Consider the following 18297-nt stretch of genomic DNA (forward strand, 5'->3'; position numbering starts at 1 on the left):
AACCCCAATACCCTGGTTACCTCAGTACCATATACTAGGGAATTATAAGGGTGTTCCAGTAAGCCAATGTAAATTGGTAAAATTGGTCACTAGCCTGTTAGTGACAATTTGTAAAGATAGAGCATAACCACTGAGGTTCTGGTTAGCAGAGCCTCAGTGAGACAGTTAGGCATCACACAGGGAACACATACCTATAGGTCACAACCTTATGAGCACTGGGGTCCTGACTAGCAGGGTCCCAGTGACACATAACAAACATACTGAAAACATAGGGTTTTCACTATGAGCACTGGGCCCTGGCAAGCAGGATACCAGTGATACAGTGAAAACACCCTGACATACACTCACAAACAGGCCCAAAGTGGGGGTAACAAGGCTAGAAAGAGGCTACTTTCTCACACTCCCTCTTCACCTTCCTCCAAAGGATCGACCGCTGACTGCTCAGGACGCCTGAAAAACCACAACAAAGTAGCAAGACCCCTACTAGCAACCTTGTATCACTTCATCCTGCCGGCTTTCTCGACTGTTTCCAGGTGGTGCATGCTCTGGGGGTAGCCTGCCTTCTCTCTGCACCAGGAGCTCTGAAGAAATCTCCCGTGGGTTGACGGAATCTTCCCCCTGCAACCGCAGGCACCAAAAGACTGCATCACTGGTCCTCTGGGTCCCCTCTCAGCACGACAAGCATGGTCCCTGGAACTCAGCAACTCTGTCCAAGTGACTCCCACAGTCCAGTGACTCTTCAGTCCAAGTTTGGTGGAAGTAAGTCCTTGCCTCCCCACACTAGATTGCATTGCTGGGTACCGTGTGATTTGCAGCTGCTCCGGCTCCTGTGCACTCTTCCAGGATTTCCTTCGTGCACAGCCAAGCCTGGGTCCTCGACACTCCTTCGTGCAGTGCACAACCTTCTGAGTTGTCCTCCAGCGTCGTGGGACTCGTTTTTGTGCCTTCCGGTGGACTCCGGTTCACTTTTCTTCCAAGTTCCTGTTCAGGTAGTTCTGCATGTGCTGCCTGCTTCTGTGAGGGCTCCTTGATTTGCTGGTTGCCCCTTCTGTCTCCCCCTCCAAGTGGCAACATCCTGGTCCCTCCTGGGCCACAGCAGCACCCAAAATCCTCTACTGCAACCCTTGCAGCTAGCAAGGCTTGTTTGCTGTCTTTCTTCCATGGAACACCTCTGCAAGCTTCATCGCGACGTGGGACATCCATCCTCCAAAGGAGAAGTTCCTAGTTCTCTTCTTTCTTGCAGAACTCCAAGCTTCTTTCAACAGGTGGCAGCTTCCTTCATCCTCAGCTGGCATTTCCTGGGCTCCTGCCCACTCTCGACACTGTCGCGACTATTGGACTTGGTCCCCTTGTCTTACAGGTACTCAGGTCCGGAAATCCACTGTTGTTGCATTGCTGGTGTTTGTTCTTCCTGTAGAATTCCCCTATCACGACTTCTGTGCTCTCTGGGGTAGAAGGTGCAATTTACACCTACCTTTCAGGGTCTTGGGGTGGGCTATTTTTCTAACCCTCACGGTTTTCTTACAGTCCCAACGACCCTCTACAAGCTCACATAGGTTTGGGGTCCATTCGTGTTTCGCATTCCTCTTTTGGAGTATATGGTTTGTGTTACCCCTATACCTATGTGCTCCTATTGCAATCTACTGTAATTTTACACCGCTTGCATTACTTTTCTTGCTATTACCTGCATAATTTTGGTTTGTGTACATATATTTTGTGTATATAACTTATCCTCATACTGAGGGTACTCACTGAGATACTTTTGGCATATTGCCATAAAAATAAAGTACCTTTATTTTTAGTACTTCTGTGTATTGTGTTTTCTTATGATATTGTGCATATGACACCGGTGGTATAGTAGGAGCTTTACATGTCTCCTAGTTCAGCCTAAGCTGCTTTGCCATAGCTACCTTCTATCAGCCTAAGCTGCTAGAAACACCCCTTCTACACTAATAAGGGATAACTGGACCTGGCAGAAGGTGTAAGTACCTCTGGTACCCACTACAAGCCAGGCCAGCCTCCTACAGGTGGCAAAAGAAATGCTGCAGCCCATAGGGATCTCTTGGAATCCCAATACCCTGGGTACCTAAGTACCATATACAAGGGAATTATATGGGTGTACCAGTGTGCCAATAAGAATTGGTAAATTTAATCACTGGCCTGCAGTGACAAATTTAGAAAGCAGAGAGAGCATAAACACTGAGTTTCTGGTTAGCAGAGCCTCAGTGATACAGTTAGGCACCACACAAGGAACACATACAGGGCACATACTATGAGCACTGGGGTCCTGCCTGGCAGGATCCCAGTGACACAAGGGCTAAAAACAACATACATGCAATGAAAAATGGGGGTAACATGCCAGGCAAGATGGTACTTTCCTACAAACACCCACTTTTCACCCCTCTTGTAAGATTTATGAGTGTGTAGACATCTGCACTCTTGATAACGATCTCAATACACAGAAACAGGTTTACACCAGTTTGTAATTCCTTCGTGAAATCCCACCATACATAAATAGTTAACTTCAGTGGTAAACTTCAATTTATGAACTAATTTACCTTTGTGAATAGAGCTACCACATTATATTTTATATTTAAGCTGTATTGAACATGTGTAGGGTGTTCTGCTGTGTATGTCGTAGTATGGAACTTATTGTGTGATATATATTTTTAAAGTAAATAGTGTTATTTGGATTAAATGATAGTCATCTACATGGCATGACCGTGCATTTCTGATTGTGATATATATAGTCTAATACTTTGTATTGAATGTATTTGTGCGTGATGTTTGTGGTGGAATGTGGAGTTGTGTGCTTATTTTTACTTACCTCAATGGCCTGATATAAGGTATTACCTTGAAAATCATCAAATTCATTGAGTCTAATAGACTGAATGACACAAGATGTGGTGCAAATGGGGTACGATGAGAATTGCTCTATTCATTTAAAAACTTTTTTCCGTGATTTATACATTAATGTACGTTTGATCATATTTTTTTAAGGTCCAACATCGGGGTCAACATTCCAAAGCCTTTTCAGTATATTGATGTATTTGACTGTAAGAGTAAGTAACTCTGAGTTATTATTTCGTCTTACTATGGTACATCTACATTTAACTCCTTTCCTCAATCTTGCAAGTTGTTTAATCAACTCCTCTTTTTCTGAAGGGCTTTACTACTTCATATGAGTTTATTTGCTTTGATGATTTGTAAAATTACCTCAAAATAAAAGAATATGTGATGGGGCTTTGACCAATCACGACAGACTCTGGTGATGTTGAATGTGCCACGCAGTTACTTTACTTTTAGATCTCAAAATATGTGAATTAGTTTGTTTCATCATTAAGAATTAAAAAGATGCTGCATTGATGTTCTTTGCATGTAAATAGGCCAGGCAAATAGCAGGGCTACCAGCACTAAAACCTGCCATGTGATCACTATTTGGTCTCAAACTCTCTCATTAGGAGGATCGAGCTTGTGTTAGAGTGTAATGTCTCATTTCCTTTTCAGTATTTTACTTCTCTCCTAAGACTTAAATGTTCGATTGTGTTTGTGTAACAAGATTGCCTTTTATCAGTAGTCAGTATACATTATTAATTCCAAATGAATTTAAATAAGAGGAAGAGGCTTAGGCCAGTGGGCAGCTCCTAAATAATGGCTTGAATGAGTGACTATGTAATTATGTTTTCTCTATCTTGGAGTTGTTCCCCAAACTCACCAGGTGATACTCCCTTTGGTCACGAAGATGCCCACCACTGCAATGGCATTGCTTTTCCACTAAGTAATCTTACAGGACTGTTAGCACCTATAAAATTGTGGCTGAAATTTATCAGATGAAAAACAGTTATTTTCAGCTTGTCGGGTGTGAACATGTAGATAATCGTAGGAAGACATTGAAGGGTAAATAGTGTAGATAGCACAGGATTCTGTTGAGGCTCTATATATTACTAACCACTGAACAGTTTGTGCCATCTCCCACTCTAGAGACCACATCTGAAATATGTTATCTAGCTACAGAGATCTTTTCACATCTTTTGTGTCCCACTTTAGAGCCCTCATGTGTAGTATCAAATTTAGGACTGGAGGACTCACTCAAGCTATCACAATCAGCTATGAAACGATCTTTTGAAGTTATACGTCCTAGTTTAGGGTCCTTATCTGTAGTATCCGGCAGGATGAGGTGATACAAGGTTGCTAGTAGTCGTCTTGCTACTTTGTTGCGGTTTTGCAGGCGTCCTGAGCAGTCAGCGGTTAATCCTTTGGTAGAAGGTGAAGGAGGAGATTCAGAGGAACTCTGGTGAGCTCTTGCATTCGTTATCTGAAGAATTCCCCAAAGCAGAGACTCTAAATAGCCAGAAAAGGAGGTTTGGCTACCAAGAGAGGTAAGAGCCTATCAAAAGGAGCCTCTGACATCACCTGCTGGCACTGGCCACTCAGAGCAGTCCAGTGTGCCAGAAACACCTCTGTTTCCAAGATGGCAGAGGTCTGGACACACTGGAGGAGCTCTGGGCACCTCCCCTGGGAGGTGCAGGTCAGGGGAGTGGTCACTCCCCTTTCCTTTGTCCAGTTTCGGGCCAGAGCAGGGCTGGGGGATCCCTGAACCAGTGTAGAATGGCTTATGCATAGATGGGCACCATCAGTGCCCATCAAAGCATTTCCAGAGGTTGGGGGAGGCTACTCCTCCCAGCCCTCACACCTATTTCCAAAGGGAGAGGGTGTTACACCCTCTCTCAGAGGAAGTCCTTTGTTCTGCCTTCCTGTCCAGGGCTGTCTGGACCCCAGGAGGGCAGAAACCTGTCTGAGGGGTTGGCAACAGCAGTAGCTGCAGTGGAGAACCCGGAAAGGCAGTTTGGCAGTACCCGGGTACTATGCTAGAGACCCGGGGGGTGATCATGGAATTGTCCCCCGAATGCCAGAATGGCATTGGGGGGACAATTCCATGATCTTAGACATGTTACATGCCCATGTTCGGAGTTCCCATTGTGATGCTGTACATAGATAGTGACCTATGTACAGTGCACGTGTGTAATGGTGTCCCCGCGCTCACAAAGTACAGGGAATTTGCCCTGAACGATGTGGGGGCACCTTGGCTAGTGCCAGGGTGCCCACACACTAAGTAACTTTGCACCCAATATTCACCAGGTGAAAGTTAGACACATAGGTGACTTATAAGTTACTTAAGTGCAGTGGTAAATGGCTGTGAAATAACGTGGACGTTATTTCACGCAGGCTGCAATGGCAGGCCTGTGTAAGAATTGTCAGAGCTCCCTATGGTTAGCAAAAGAAATGCTGCAGCCCATAGGGATCTCCTGGAACCCCAATACCCTGGGTACCTCAGTACCATATTCTAGGGAATTATATGGGTGTACCAGTATGCCAATGTGAATTGTACCAGTGTGCCAATAAGAATTGGTAAATTTAGTCACTGGCCTGCAGTGACAAATTTGGAAAGCAGAGAGAGCATAAACACTGAGGTTCTGGTTAGCAGAGCCTCAGTGAGACAGATAGGCATCACACAGGGAACACATACAGGGCACATACTTATGAGCACTGGGGCCCTGCCTGGCAGTGTTACAGTGACACATAGACTAAAAGAACATATATACAGTGAAATATGGGGGTAACATGCCAGGCAAGATGGTACTTTCCTACACAGTGTCACAATGGTGACAGACAAACTGGTTTCCTCAGGACAATACCTGACTGGACAAACTTATCCAGTCACTAACGCTGACAATCAGACTAAAGTACATCCCATGGCTATGGTAACTTTCGAATGTGGAGGGGTCACTGGCCTGAAACAGGTGGTAGGCTCCTCTGCTATCCTAGTTGAATGTTTGCTTGGAAATGACCTGGAGTCCTCAGCATGGGCTGAGGTAGAACTCAAAACCCATGCAGCCATGCTGGGTATCCCTGAACTGGTGTGTGTCAAGACAAGGGCACAGTGCAAGGCTTAGGGTGAAAAAGAGGTGTTGGAGCCTGGAATAACAGCCCAACCCTCCAAGAGAAAAGGAAAGAAGACTGGGGAACCAGCTTCAACACAGCAAAAGAAAAAGAACCTCTCGTCCCAGGAACAGGTTCTGCCTTCTGAGGGAACTGAGCCCATGGAGTTGGAACCTTATCAGGTTGAACTCTAAGGCCCAGGGGGACCCACAAGGGAGCTGCTGTGTAAGGGGCAAGAAACCTGTCCCTCTCTTGAAGGCCTTAGGCAGCAAGCTGCTGAAAAGGCCAAAGGAAAAATCAGTGGAACACATAGGGTCTATTGGGAAGATGGACTCATTTACACTGAGGCAAGATATCCCAAACCTGGTGCCACTAGGAGAGTGGTAGCGCCTCAGGAGTTTAGGGAGTTCATCCTGACCTTAGCCCATGATATTCCACTCGCTGGGCATTTGGGACAAACCAAGATTTGGGAGAGGTTAGTCAATCATTCCTATTGGCCCAACATGTCCCAGAAAGTAAAGGAGTTTTGTGCCTCCTGTGCCACCTGTCAAGCAAGTGGCAAGACAGGTGGCCATCCAAAGACCCCCCTCATTCCACTTCCAGTGGTGGGGGTCCCCTTTGAAAGAGTAGGAGTGGACATAGTGGTTCCACTTGAACCTCCCACAGCCTCAGGGAATCAGTATATCCAAGTAGTAGTGGATCATGCTACTAGGTAACCTGAAGCAATTCCCCTTAGGTCCACTACTGCCCCTGCAGTAGCCAAAGCACTCATTGGTATCTTTACCAGAGTGGGATTTCCTAAGGAGGTGGTGTCTGACAGAGGTACCAACTTCATGTCAGCATACCTGAAGCACATGTGGAATGAGTGTGGGGTGACTTACAAATTCACCACACTATACCATCCACAAACCAATGGTCTTGTGGAAAGATTTAACAAGACATTGAAGGGCATGATCATGGGGCTCCCAGAGAAGCTCAAAAGGAGATGGGATGTCCTCTTGCCATGTCTGCTTTTCGCCTACAGAGAGGTGCCTCAGAAGGGAGTAGGGTTTTCCCCCTTTGAACTTCTGTTTGGCCACCCTGTAAGGGGACCACTAGCTCTTGTGAAAGAAGGCTGTGAGAGACCTCTTCATGAGCCTAAGCAAGATATAGTGGACTATGTACTAGGCCTACATTCCAGGATGGCAGAGTACATGGAAAAGGCAAGTAAAAACCTTGAGGCCAGCCAACAACTCCAGAAGATGTGGTATGACCAAAAGGCTGCTATGGTTGAGTTTAAGTCAGGGCAGAAAGTCTGGGTTCTGGAGCCTGTGGCTCCCAAGGCACTTCAGGACAGATGGAGTGGCTCTTACCCAGTGCTAGAGAGAAAGAGTCAGGTCACTACCTGGTAGACCTAGGCACTAGCAGGAACCCCAAAAGGGTGATCCATGTGAACCGCCTCAAACTCTTTCATGATAGAGCAGATGTAAACATGTTAATGGTTACAGATGAGGACCAGGATGCTGAGAGTGAACCTCTCCCTGATCTCCTCTCCACTGACCCTAAAGACGGCTCAGTAGATGGAGAGATCCATTCAGACACCCTCTCTGGCCAACAGCAAGCTGACTGTAGGAAAGTCTTACAGCAGTTTGCTGAGCTCTTTTCCCTAACCCCTGGTCAGACACACCTGTGTACCCATGATGTGGAAACAGGAGACAGTTTCCTGTCAAAAACAAATTTTTAGGCAGTCTGACCAAGTTAAGGAAAGCATGAAAGTGGAAGTCCACAAGAGGCTGGAATTGGGAGTCATTGAGCACTCTGACAGTCCCTGGGCTAGCCCAGTGGTCTTAGTCCCGAAACCTCACACAAAAGATGGTAAGAGAGAGATGAGGTTTTGTGTGGACTACAGATGTCTTAATTCTGTCACCAAGAAAGACGCCCATCCCATTCCAAGAGCAGATGAGTTAATTGACAAACTAGGTGCTGCCAACTACTTGAGTACCTTTGACTTAACAGCAGGGTACTGGCAAATAAAAATGGCACCAGGAGCAAAGGAAAAGACAGCATTCTCCACACCTGATGGGCACTATCACTTCACTGTGATGCCCTTTGGCTTAATGAATGCTCCTGCCACCTTCCAAAGGTTGGTGAATCAAGTCCTCGCTGACTTGGAGTCCTTTAGTGCATATTATCTTGATGATATTGCTGTCTTTAGCTCCAGCTGGCAGGATCACCTGGTCCACCTGAAGAAGGTTTTGCAGGCCCTGCAAGCAGCAGGCCTCACCATCAAGGCACCCAAATGTCAGATAGGGCAGGGTACTGTAGTTTACTTGGGACACCTTGTAGGTGGAGGCCAAGTTCAGCCACTCCAACCCAAGATCCAGACTATTCTGGACTGGGTAGCTCCAAAAACCCAGACTCAAGTCAGGGCATTCTTTGGCTTGACTGGCTACTACAGGAGGTTTGTGAAGGGATATGGATCCATAGTGACACCCCTCACAGAATTTACCTCTAAGAAAATGCCCAAGAAGGTAAACTGGACTATAGAATGCCAACAGACCTTTGACACCCTGAAACAAGCTATGTGCACAGCACCAGTTCTCAAAGCTCCAGATTACTCCAAGCAGTTCATTGTGCAGACTGATGCCTCTGAACATGGGATAGGGGCAGTACTGTCCCAGACAAATGATGATGGCCTTGACCAGCCTGTTGCTTTCATTAGCAGAAGGTTACTCCCCAGGGAGCAGCGTTGGAGTGCCATTTAGAGGGAGGCTGTAGGAGGCTGGACTGGCTTGTAGTGAGTACCAAGGGGTACTTGCACCTTGCACCAGGCCCAGTTATCCCTTATTAGTGTATAGGGTGTCTAGCAGCTTAGGCTGATAGATAATGGTAGCTTAGCAGAGCAGCTTAGGCTGAACTAGGAGACGTGTGAAGCTACCACAGTACCACTTAGTGTCATATGCACAATATCATAAGAAAACACAATACACAGTTATACTAAAAATAAAGGTACTTTATTTTTATGACAATATGCCAAAAGTATCTCAGTGAGTACCCTTAGTATGAGGATGCCAAATATACACAAGACCAAAAATACTCAGTAATAGCAAAAGGAAGTAATGCAAGCAGTGTAAAGTTACAATAGACAGTTAGGCACCACACAGGGAACACATACATATAGGCCACAAACTTATGAGCACTGGGGTCCTGACTAGCAGGGTCCCAGTGACACATAACAAACATACTGAAAACATAGGGTTTTCACTATGAGCACTGGGTCCTGGCTAGCAGGATCCCAGTGAGACAGTGAAAACACCCTGACATACACTCACAAACAGGCCAAAAGTGGGGGTAACAAGGTTAGAAAGAGGCTACTTTCTCACAGAGGCCTTTGCTGTGGTTTGGTCCCTGAAAAAGCTGAGACCATGAGTTCAAACTGACCACAGACCTCTTGCATGGCTAATGCAAATGAAAGGTGAAAATCCAAAACTGTTGAGGTGGTCCATCTCCCTACAGGGAATGGACTTTATATTGGAACACAGACCTGGGACTGCCCATGCCAATGCAGATGGCCTTTCCAGGTTCTTCCACTTAGAAAATGAAGACTCTCTTGGGAAAGATTAGTCTCATCCTCTTTCGTTTGGGGGTGGGGGGGGGGGTTGTGTAAGGAAATGCCTCCTTGGCATGGTTACCCCCTGACTTTTTGCCTTTGCTGATGCCAATTTATGATTTGAAAGTGTGCTGAGGCCTGCTAACCAGGCCCCAGCACCAGTGTTCTTTCCCTAAACTGTACCTTTGTCTCCACAATTGGCACAACCCTGGCACCCAGGTAAGTTCCTTGTAACTGGTACCCCTGGTACCAAGGGCCCTGATGCCAGGGAAGGTCTCTAAGGGCTGCAGCATGTCTTATGCCACCCTGGGGACCACTTACTCAGCACATACACACTGCTTGGCAACTTGTGTGCGCTGGTGGGGAGAAAATGACAAAGTCGACATGGCACTCCCCTCAGGGTGCCATGCCAACCTCACACTGGCTGTGGCATAGGTAAGTCACCCCTCTAGCAGGCCTTACAGCCCTAAGGCAGGGTGCACTATACCACAGGTGAGGGCATAGGTGCATGAGCACTATGCCCGTACAGTGTCTAAGCAAAAACCTTAGACATTGTAAGTGCAGGGTAGCCATAAGAGTATATGGTCTGGGAGTCTGTCATACACGAACTCCACAGCACCATAATGGCTACACTGAAAACTGTGAAGTTTGGTATCAAACTTCTCAGCACAATAAATGCACACTGATGCAAGTGTGTACTTTATTGTAAAAATACACCTAGAGGGCATCTTAGAGATGCCCCCTGAAAACATACTCGACTTCCAGTGTGGGCTGACTAGTTTTTGCCTGCCAGCCACACACCAGACATGTTGCTGGCCACATGGGGAGAGTGCCTAGGCTGGCCTGGCTTGCAGTGGGTATCAGAGGTACTTACACCTTGTGCCAGGTCCAGTTATCCCTTATTAGTGTACAAGAGGTGTTTCTAGCAGCTTAGGCTGATAGAAGGTAGCTATAGCAGAGCAGCTTAGGCTGAACTAGGAGACATGCAAAGCTCCTACTATACCACGGGTGTCATATGCACAATATCATAAGAAAACACAATACACAGATATACTAAAAATAAAGGTACTTTATTTTTATGACAATATGCCAAAAGTATCTCAGTGAGTAACCTTAGTATGAGGATGCCAAATATACACAAGACCAAAAATACTCAGTAATAGCAAAAGGAAGTAATGCAAGCAGTGTAAAGTTACAATAGATTGCAATAGGAGCACATAGGTGTAAGGGCAACACAAACCATATACTCCAAAAGTGGAATGCGAACCACGAATGGACCCCAAACCTATGTGAGCTTGTAGAGGGTCGCTGGGACTGTAAGAAAACAGTGTGGGTTAGAAAAATAGCCCACCCCAAGACTCTGTACGGTAGGTGTAAAGTGCACCTACAACCCCCAGAGAGCACAGAAGTCGTGATAGGGGGATTCTGCAAGGAAAACCAACACCAGCAATGCAACAACAGTGGATTTCTGGACCTGAGTACCTGTAAGACAAGGGGAGGAAGTCCAAGAGTCGCGACAGAGTCGAGAGTGGGCAGATGCCCAGGAAATGCCAGCTGAGGGTTCAAGGAAGCTGCCTCCGGATGGAAAAGGTCTGTGTTCTGCAAAGACGAAGAGGACTAGGAACTTCCCCTTTGGAGGATGGATGTCCCACGTCGCGAAGAAGCTTGCAGATGTGTTCCCACGCAGAAAGACCACAAACAAGCTTTGCTAGCTGCAAGGGTCGCGGTTAGGGTTTTTGGGTGCTACTGTGGCCCAGGAGGGACCAGGATGTCACCACTTGGATGAGGAGACAGAAGGGTCGCCCAGCAAGTCAGGGAGCCCTCACAGAAGCAGGCAGCACCCGCAGAAGTACCTGAACAGGCACTTAGAAGAGGAGTGAATCGGAGTCCACCCGAAGTCAGAAAAGGGAGTCCCTCGACGCCGGAGGACAACTCAGAAGGTTGTGCACTGCAGGTTAGAGTGTCGGGGACCCAGGCTTGGCTGTGCACGAAGGAAATCCTGGAAGAGTGCACAGGAGCCGGAGCAGCTGCAAATCACGCGGTACCCAGCAATGCAGTCTCGCGTGGGGAGGCAAGGACTTACCTCCACCAAACTTGGACTGAAGAGTCACTGGACTGTGGTAGCCATTTGGACAGAGTTGCTGAGTTCCAGGGACCACGCTCGTTGTGCTGAGAGGGGACCCAGAGGACCGGTGATGCAGTCTTTTGTTGCCTGCGGTTGCAGGGGGAAGATTCTGTCGACCCACGGGAGAGTTCTTCAGAGCTCCTGGTGCAAGAAGGAGGCAGGCTATCCCCAGAGCATGCACCACCAGGAAACAGGCGAGAATGCCGGCAGGATGAAGCGATACAAGGTTGCAGTAGTCATCTTTGCTACTTTGTTGCAGTTTTACAGGCGTCCTGAGCAGTCAGCGGTCGATCCTTTGGCAGAAGGTGAAGAGGGAGATGCAGAGGAACTCTGGTGAGCTCTTGCATTCGGTATCTGAAGAATTCCCCAAAGCAGAGACCCTAAATAGCCAGAAAAGGAGGTTTGGCTACCTAGGAAGGAGGATAGGCTAGTAAGAAAGGTAAGAGCCTATCAGAAGGAGCCTCTGACGTCACCTGCTGGCCCTGGCCACTCAGAGCAGTCCAGTGTGCCAGCACACCTCTGAATCCAAGATGGCAGAGGGCTGGGGCATGCTGGAGGAGCTCTGGGCACCTCCCCTGGGAGGTGCAGGTCAGGGGAGTGGTCACTCCCCTTTCCTTGATCCAGTTTTGCACCAGAGCAGGGCTGGGGGATCCCTGAACCGGTGTAGACTGGCTTATGCATAGATGGGCACCATCTGTGCCCATCAAAGCATTTCCAGAGGCTGGGGGAGGCTACTCCTCAGTACCATATACTAGGGAATTATAAGGGTGTTCCAGTATGCCAATGTGAATTGGTGAAATTGGTCACTAGCCTGTTAGTGACAATTTGGAAAGTAGAGAGAGCATAACCACTGAGGTTCTGGTTAGCAGAGCCTCAGTGAGACAGTTAGTCATCACACAGGGAACACATACAGGGCACACTTATGAGCACTGGGACCCTGGCTGGCAGGGTCCCAGTGACACATGCACTAAAACAACATATACATTGAAATATGAGGGTAACATGCCAGGCAAGATGGTACTTTCCTACACAACCCCCACCCCCCCCCTAAACGAAGGACAATAAGACTAGCCATGACCTGAGGAGTCTTTATTGTCTAAGTGGAAATATCTGGAGAGTCCATCTGCATTGGAGTAGGTACTCCCAGGTCTATGTTCCACTGTATAGTCCATTCCCTGTAGGGATATGGACCACCTCAACAATTTAGGATTTTCACCTTTCATTTGTTTTAGCCAAAGTAGAGTTTTGTTGTCTCTCTGAACAATGAAGTGAGTGCCAAACAGGTATGGCCTCAACTTCTTCAGTGCCCAGACCACAGCAAAGGCCTCCCTCTCTATGGCAGACCAACGCTTTTCTCTAGGGGTCAACCTCCTGCTGATAAAAGCAACAGGTTGATCCTGGCCCTCAGAATTGAGTTGTGATAAGACTGCCCCTACCCCTAATTCAGATGCATCAGTTTGAACAATGAATTTCTTGGAGTAACATGGGCTTTTTAGGACAGGTGCAGTGCACATGGCCTGTTTGAGCTCCTCAAAAGCTTTCTGACAGCTAGCTGTCCACAATACCTTTTTAGGCATCTTCTTGGAAGTGAGATCATTAAGTGGGGCTGCAATGGAGCCATAGTTTTTAATGAATCTCCTGTAATACCCAGTGAGGCCTAGGAAGGCTCTTACCTGGGTCTGGGTTGTAGGGGGAACCCAATCCATGATTGTTTGGATTTTCCCCTGACTGGTGCAATCTGTTCTCCACCTACCAGGTGTCCCAGATAAACCACTTTCCCCTGCCCTATCTGGCACTTTGAAGCCTTGATAGTGATGCCTGCCTTTTGCAGGGCCTCCAAAACTTTCCACACTGGTGGACCTGGTGATCATCCCAGGTAGAGCTAAAGACAGCTATATCGTCCAGATATGCTGCACTAAAAGCCTCCAACCCTTGCAGGACTGTATTCACCAACCTCTGAAAAGTGGCAGGTGCATTTTTCAAACCAAAGGGCATTACTGTGAATTGGTAGTGCCCTCCAATAGTCGAAAATGCATTTTTTGCTTTAGCATCCTCTGATAACTTGATCTGCCAATACCCTGCAGTCAAATCAAAGGAGCTTAGATACTTGGCAGATGCCAGTGTATCTATGAGCTCATCTGCCCTGGGTATAGGGTGAGCATCAGTTTTTGTTACCTGGTTGAGACCTCTGTAATCTACACAAAACCTCATCTCCCTTTTTCCATCTTTTGAGTGAGGCTTTGGTACACACACCACAGGAGAGGCCCATGGGCTTTCAGAATGTTCAACCACTCCTAGTTCAAGCATTTTCTGAACTTCTTGTTTTATGCAGTCTCTGACATGGTCAGGCTGCCTATAGATTTTACTCTTGACAGGCATGCTGTCTCCAGTATCTATTGTGTGCTCACACTAAGATGTGGTGCCCGGCACAGTTGAAAAGAGTTCAGAAAACTGACCTAGGAGATTTATGCAGTTGTCTTTCTGTTCAGCAGTAAGACAGTCTGCCAAAACTACACCTTCCACGAGAGCATCCTCTTCTGTGGAAGAGAAGAGATCAGGGAGAGAGGGTCACTCTCTTATTCCTGTCCTTCATCTGTTGCCATGAGCAGGGTGAGGTCAGCCCTGTCATAGTAGGGTTTTAGGTGATTGACATGGATCACCCTAAGGGGACTCCTGGCAGTGCCTAGGTGTTGTAGTTTAGCAGCGATTAGATTAAGCATTAGCAGAAGATATCTTGTATGTAGTAACTATTGTGAAAATTTCGCGGAATCCATTTTGTATTCATGGCAGCCATTTTCTCTGCCACATGCTGCCATGTGCTCACCATGTGCTCTGTCCTACCTTTCTGTTAACTACTCTTGAAAATCTGCCTAGTGACAAGTTATATTTAGCATCTCCCACTTTCGCACATGCTCAGTAATGTCTGCAGCTGTTAGTCCTTGAAAATTGTTAGCTCCTCCTACCTGTCGACTGTGCATTTCCACATGACCTTATTTGTATAATTGTACCACCTCCTTTTAGCCCCTGCGTGGGTATAAAAGGACCATACTCTCTCAGTTCAGTGTGCTACTTCAAACATTACCGAAGGGTGCTGTTTGAACTGTAGTACCACCTCATGAGGTTAATAAACTTTGTCTTTTATTTCAGTTTCTGTGCCAACTTCTTCCTACATGGTCTGAGGACTTTGTGCAGAAAAAGGTGAACCCCTTGCACTAGTAGGCCTTGCTGAGGCTTACTTCAACATAGGTCAACCAAGTAGGTGACCTTGCCCTTCTTTTCAACAATGAGATGGGGTCCACTCCATTTGTCTTGGACTGCTCTTGGGGCCACAGGCTCCAATAACCACACCTTCTGTCCTGGTTGGTGCTGAATCAGAACAGCCTTCTGGTCATGCCATTGCTTTTGGAGCTCTTGGCTGGCCTGAAGGTTTTTACTGGCCTTTTTCATGTACTCCGCCACCACTGCTATTACAAGGGGCACTAGAGGTTGCAGTAGGGGTTGTGTTAGTGGAAGGTTTGGTGTTTTTCATTGGACAACTGGCATCAGTTGTCCAATGGCCTTTTACTTTACATAAATAACACCAAGGCTTTTTTACTTGATTAGAAGAGGATTTGGACCCACCACCCCCACCAGAGTGTTTTTGTGGGCCTGATGAAGACTCATTTTTAGATTTGTCCCCACCCTTGTCAGAAGACTTACCATCCTTCTTCTTGCCATCCTTGTCACCCCCTGTATGAACTTTTCTGTTCGCTCTTGTTCTGACCCATTTGTCTGCCTTCTTTCCCAATTCTTGGGGAGAGGTCAGATCTGAGTCCACTAGATATTGGTGTAGCAAGTCAGTGTAGGAAAGTACCATATTGCCTGGCATGTTACCCCCATTTTTCACTGTATATATGTTGTTTTAGTTGTATGTGTCACTGGGACCCTGCCAGCCAGGGCCCCAGTGCTCATAAGTGTGCCTGAATGTGTTACCTGTGTTATGACTAACTGTCTCACTGAGGCTCTGCTAATCAGAACCTCAGTGGTTATGCTCTCTCATTCCTTTCAAATTGTCACTAACAGGCTAGTGACCAATTTTACCAATTCACATTGGCTTACTGGAACACCCTTATAATTCCCTAGTATATGGTACTGAGGTACCCAGGGTATTGGGGTTCCAGGAGATCCCTATGGACTGCAGCATTTCTTTTGCCACCCATAGGGAGCTCTGACAATTCTTACACAGGCCTGCCACTGCAGCCTGAGTGAAATAACGTCCACGTTATTTCACAGCCATTTTACACTGCACTTAAGTAACTTATAAGTCACCTATATGTCTAACCTTTACCTGGTAAAGGTTGGGTGCTAAGTTACTTAGTGTGTGGGCACCCTGGCACTAGCCAAGGTGCCCCCACATTGTTCAGGGCCAATTCCCCGGACTTTGTGAGTGCGGGGACACCATTACACGCGTGCACTACATATAGGTCACTACCTATGTGTAGCTTCACAATGCTAACTCCGAATATGGCCATGTAACATGTCTAAGATCATGGAATTGCCCCCTCTATGCCATCCTGGCATTGTTGGTGCAATCCCATGATCCCACGGGTCTCTAGCACAGACCCTGGCACTGCCAAACTGCCTTTCCCGGGGTTTCACTGCAGCTGCTGCTGCTGCCAACCCCTCAGACAGGCTTCTGCCCTCCTGGGGTCCAGCCAGGCCTGGCCCAGGATGGCAGAACAAAGGACTTCCTCTGAGAGAGGGTGTTACACCCTCTCCCTTTGGAAAATGGTGTGAAGGCAGGGGAGGAGTAGCCTCCCCCAGCCTCTGGAAATGCTTTCATGGGCACACATGGTGTCCATTTCTGCATAAGCCAGTCTACACCGGTTCAGGGACCCCTCAGCCCTGCTCTGGCGCGAAACTGGACAAAGGGAAGGGGAGTGACCACTCCCCTGACCTGCACCTCCCCTGGGAGGTGCCCAGAGCTCCTCCAGTGTGCTCCAGACCTCTGCCATCTTGGAAACAAGCACACTGGACTGCTCTGAGTGGCCAGGGCCAGCAGGTGACGTCAGAGACTCCTTCTGATAGGCTCCTTCAGGTGTTGCTAGCCTATCTTCTCTCCTAAGTAGCCAAACCCTCTTTTCTGGCTATTTAGGGTTCTCTGCTTTGGGGATTTCCTTAGATAACGAATGCAAGAGCTCATCCGAGTTCCTCTGCATCTCTCTCTTCACCTTCTGCCAAGGAATCGACTGCTGACCGCGCTGGAAGCCTGCAAAACTGCAACAAAGTAGCGAAGACGACTACTGCAACTCTGTAACGTTGATCCTGCCGCCTTCTCGACTGCTTTCCTGGTGGTGCATGCTGTGGGGGTAGTCTGCCTCCTCTCTGCACTAGAAGCTCCAAAGAAATCTCCCGTGGGTCGACGGAATCGTCCCCCTGCAACCGCAGGCACCAAAGAACTGCATCACCGGTACCCTGGGTCTCCTCTCAGCACGACGAGCGAGGTCCCTTGAATCCAGCAACTCAGTCCAAGTGACTCCCACAGTCCAGTGACTCTTCAGTCTAAGTTTGGTGGAGGTAAGTCCTTGCCTCCCCACGCCAGACTGCATTGCTGGGAACCGCGACTTTTGCAGCTACTCCAGCCTCCGTGCACTTCCGGCGGAAATCCTTTGTGCACAGTCCAGCCTCGGTCCACGGCACTCTAACCTGCATTGCACGACCTCCTAAGTTGTCCTCCGGCGACATGGGACTCCTTTGTGCGACTTCAGGTGGGCACCATTTCACTCCACTTCGTAGTGCCTGTTCCGGCACTTCTGTGGGTGCTGCCTGCTTTTGAGAGGGCTCCTTGTCTTGCACGACACCCCCTCTGTCCCCAGACGTAATTGGCGACATCCTGGTCCCTCCTGGGCCACAGCAGCATCCAAAAACGCTAACAGCACGACTTGCAGCTAGCAAGGCTTGTTGGCGGTCTTTCTTCAGGAAAACACTTCTGCACAACTCTCCACGGTGTCAGTGATCCGTCCTCCAAAGGGGAAGTTCCTAGCCCTTGTCGTTCCTGCAGAAACCTCAGCTTTTACTGTCCAGTAGCAGCTTCTTTGCACCCACAGTTGGCATTTCCTGGGCATCTGCCCATCTCCGACTTCCTTGTGACTTTTGGACTTGGTCCCCTTGTTCCACAGATACCCTCGACTGGAAATCCATTGTTGTTGCATTGCTGGTTTGTGTCTTTCCTGCAGAATTCCCCTATCACGACTTCTATGTCCTTTGGGGAACTTTAGTGCACTTTGCACTCACTTTTCAGGGTCTTGGGGTGGGCTATTTTTCTAACCCTTACTATTTTCTAATAGTCCCAGCGACCCTCTACAAGGTCACATAGGTTTGGGGTCCATTCGTGGTTCGCATTCCACTTTTGGAGTATATGGTTTGTGTTGCCCCTATCCCTATGTGTCCCCATTGCATCCTATTGTAACTATACATTGTTTGCACTGTTTTCTAATACTATTACTGCATATTTTGGTATTGTGTACATATATCTTGTGTATATTTGCTATCCTCATACTGAGGGTACTCACTGAGATACTTTTGGCATATTGTCATAAAAATAAAGTACCTTTATTTTTAGTATATCTGTGTATTGTGTTTTCTTATGATATTGTGCATATGA

The 18297-nt window shown here is 47.5% G+C and overlaps 1 protein-coding gene across 1 annotated transcript in view; it reads left to right on the plus strand.

Annotated features, from left to right (window-relative positions):
- The window catches only part of LOC138285245 (NXPE family member 1-like), a 394657-nt gene that overhangs the window by 304750 nt on the left and 71610 nt on the right, over positions 1-18297 (plus strand). Inside the window, exon 3 of the mRNA XM_069224939.1 lies at positions 3001-3062. Within this exon, the coding sequence (XP_069081040.1) occupies positions 3001-3062 (62 nt within the window). The remainder of the gene's footprint in view (positions 1-3000; positions 3063-18297) is intronic.

The sequence above is a fragment of the Pleurodeles waltl genome, chromosome 3_1 (genome assembly GCF_031143425.1).
Source record: "Pleurodeles waltl isolate 20211129_DDA chromosome 3_1, aPleWal1.hap1.20221129, whole genome shotgun sequence".
Classification (NCBI taxonomy): Eukaryota; Metazoa; Chordata; class Amphibia; order Caudata; family Salamandridae; genus Pleurodeles; species Pleurodeles waltl.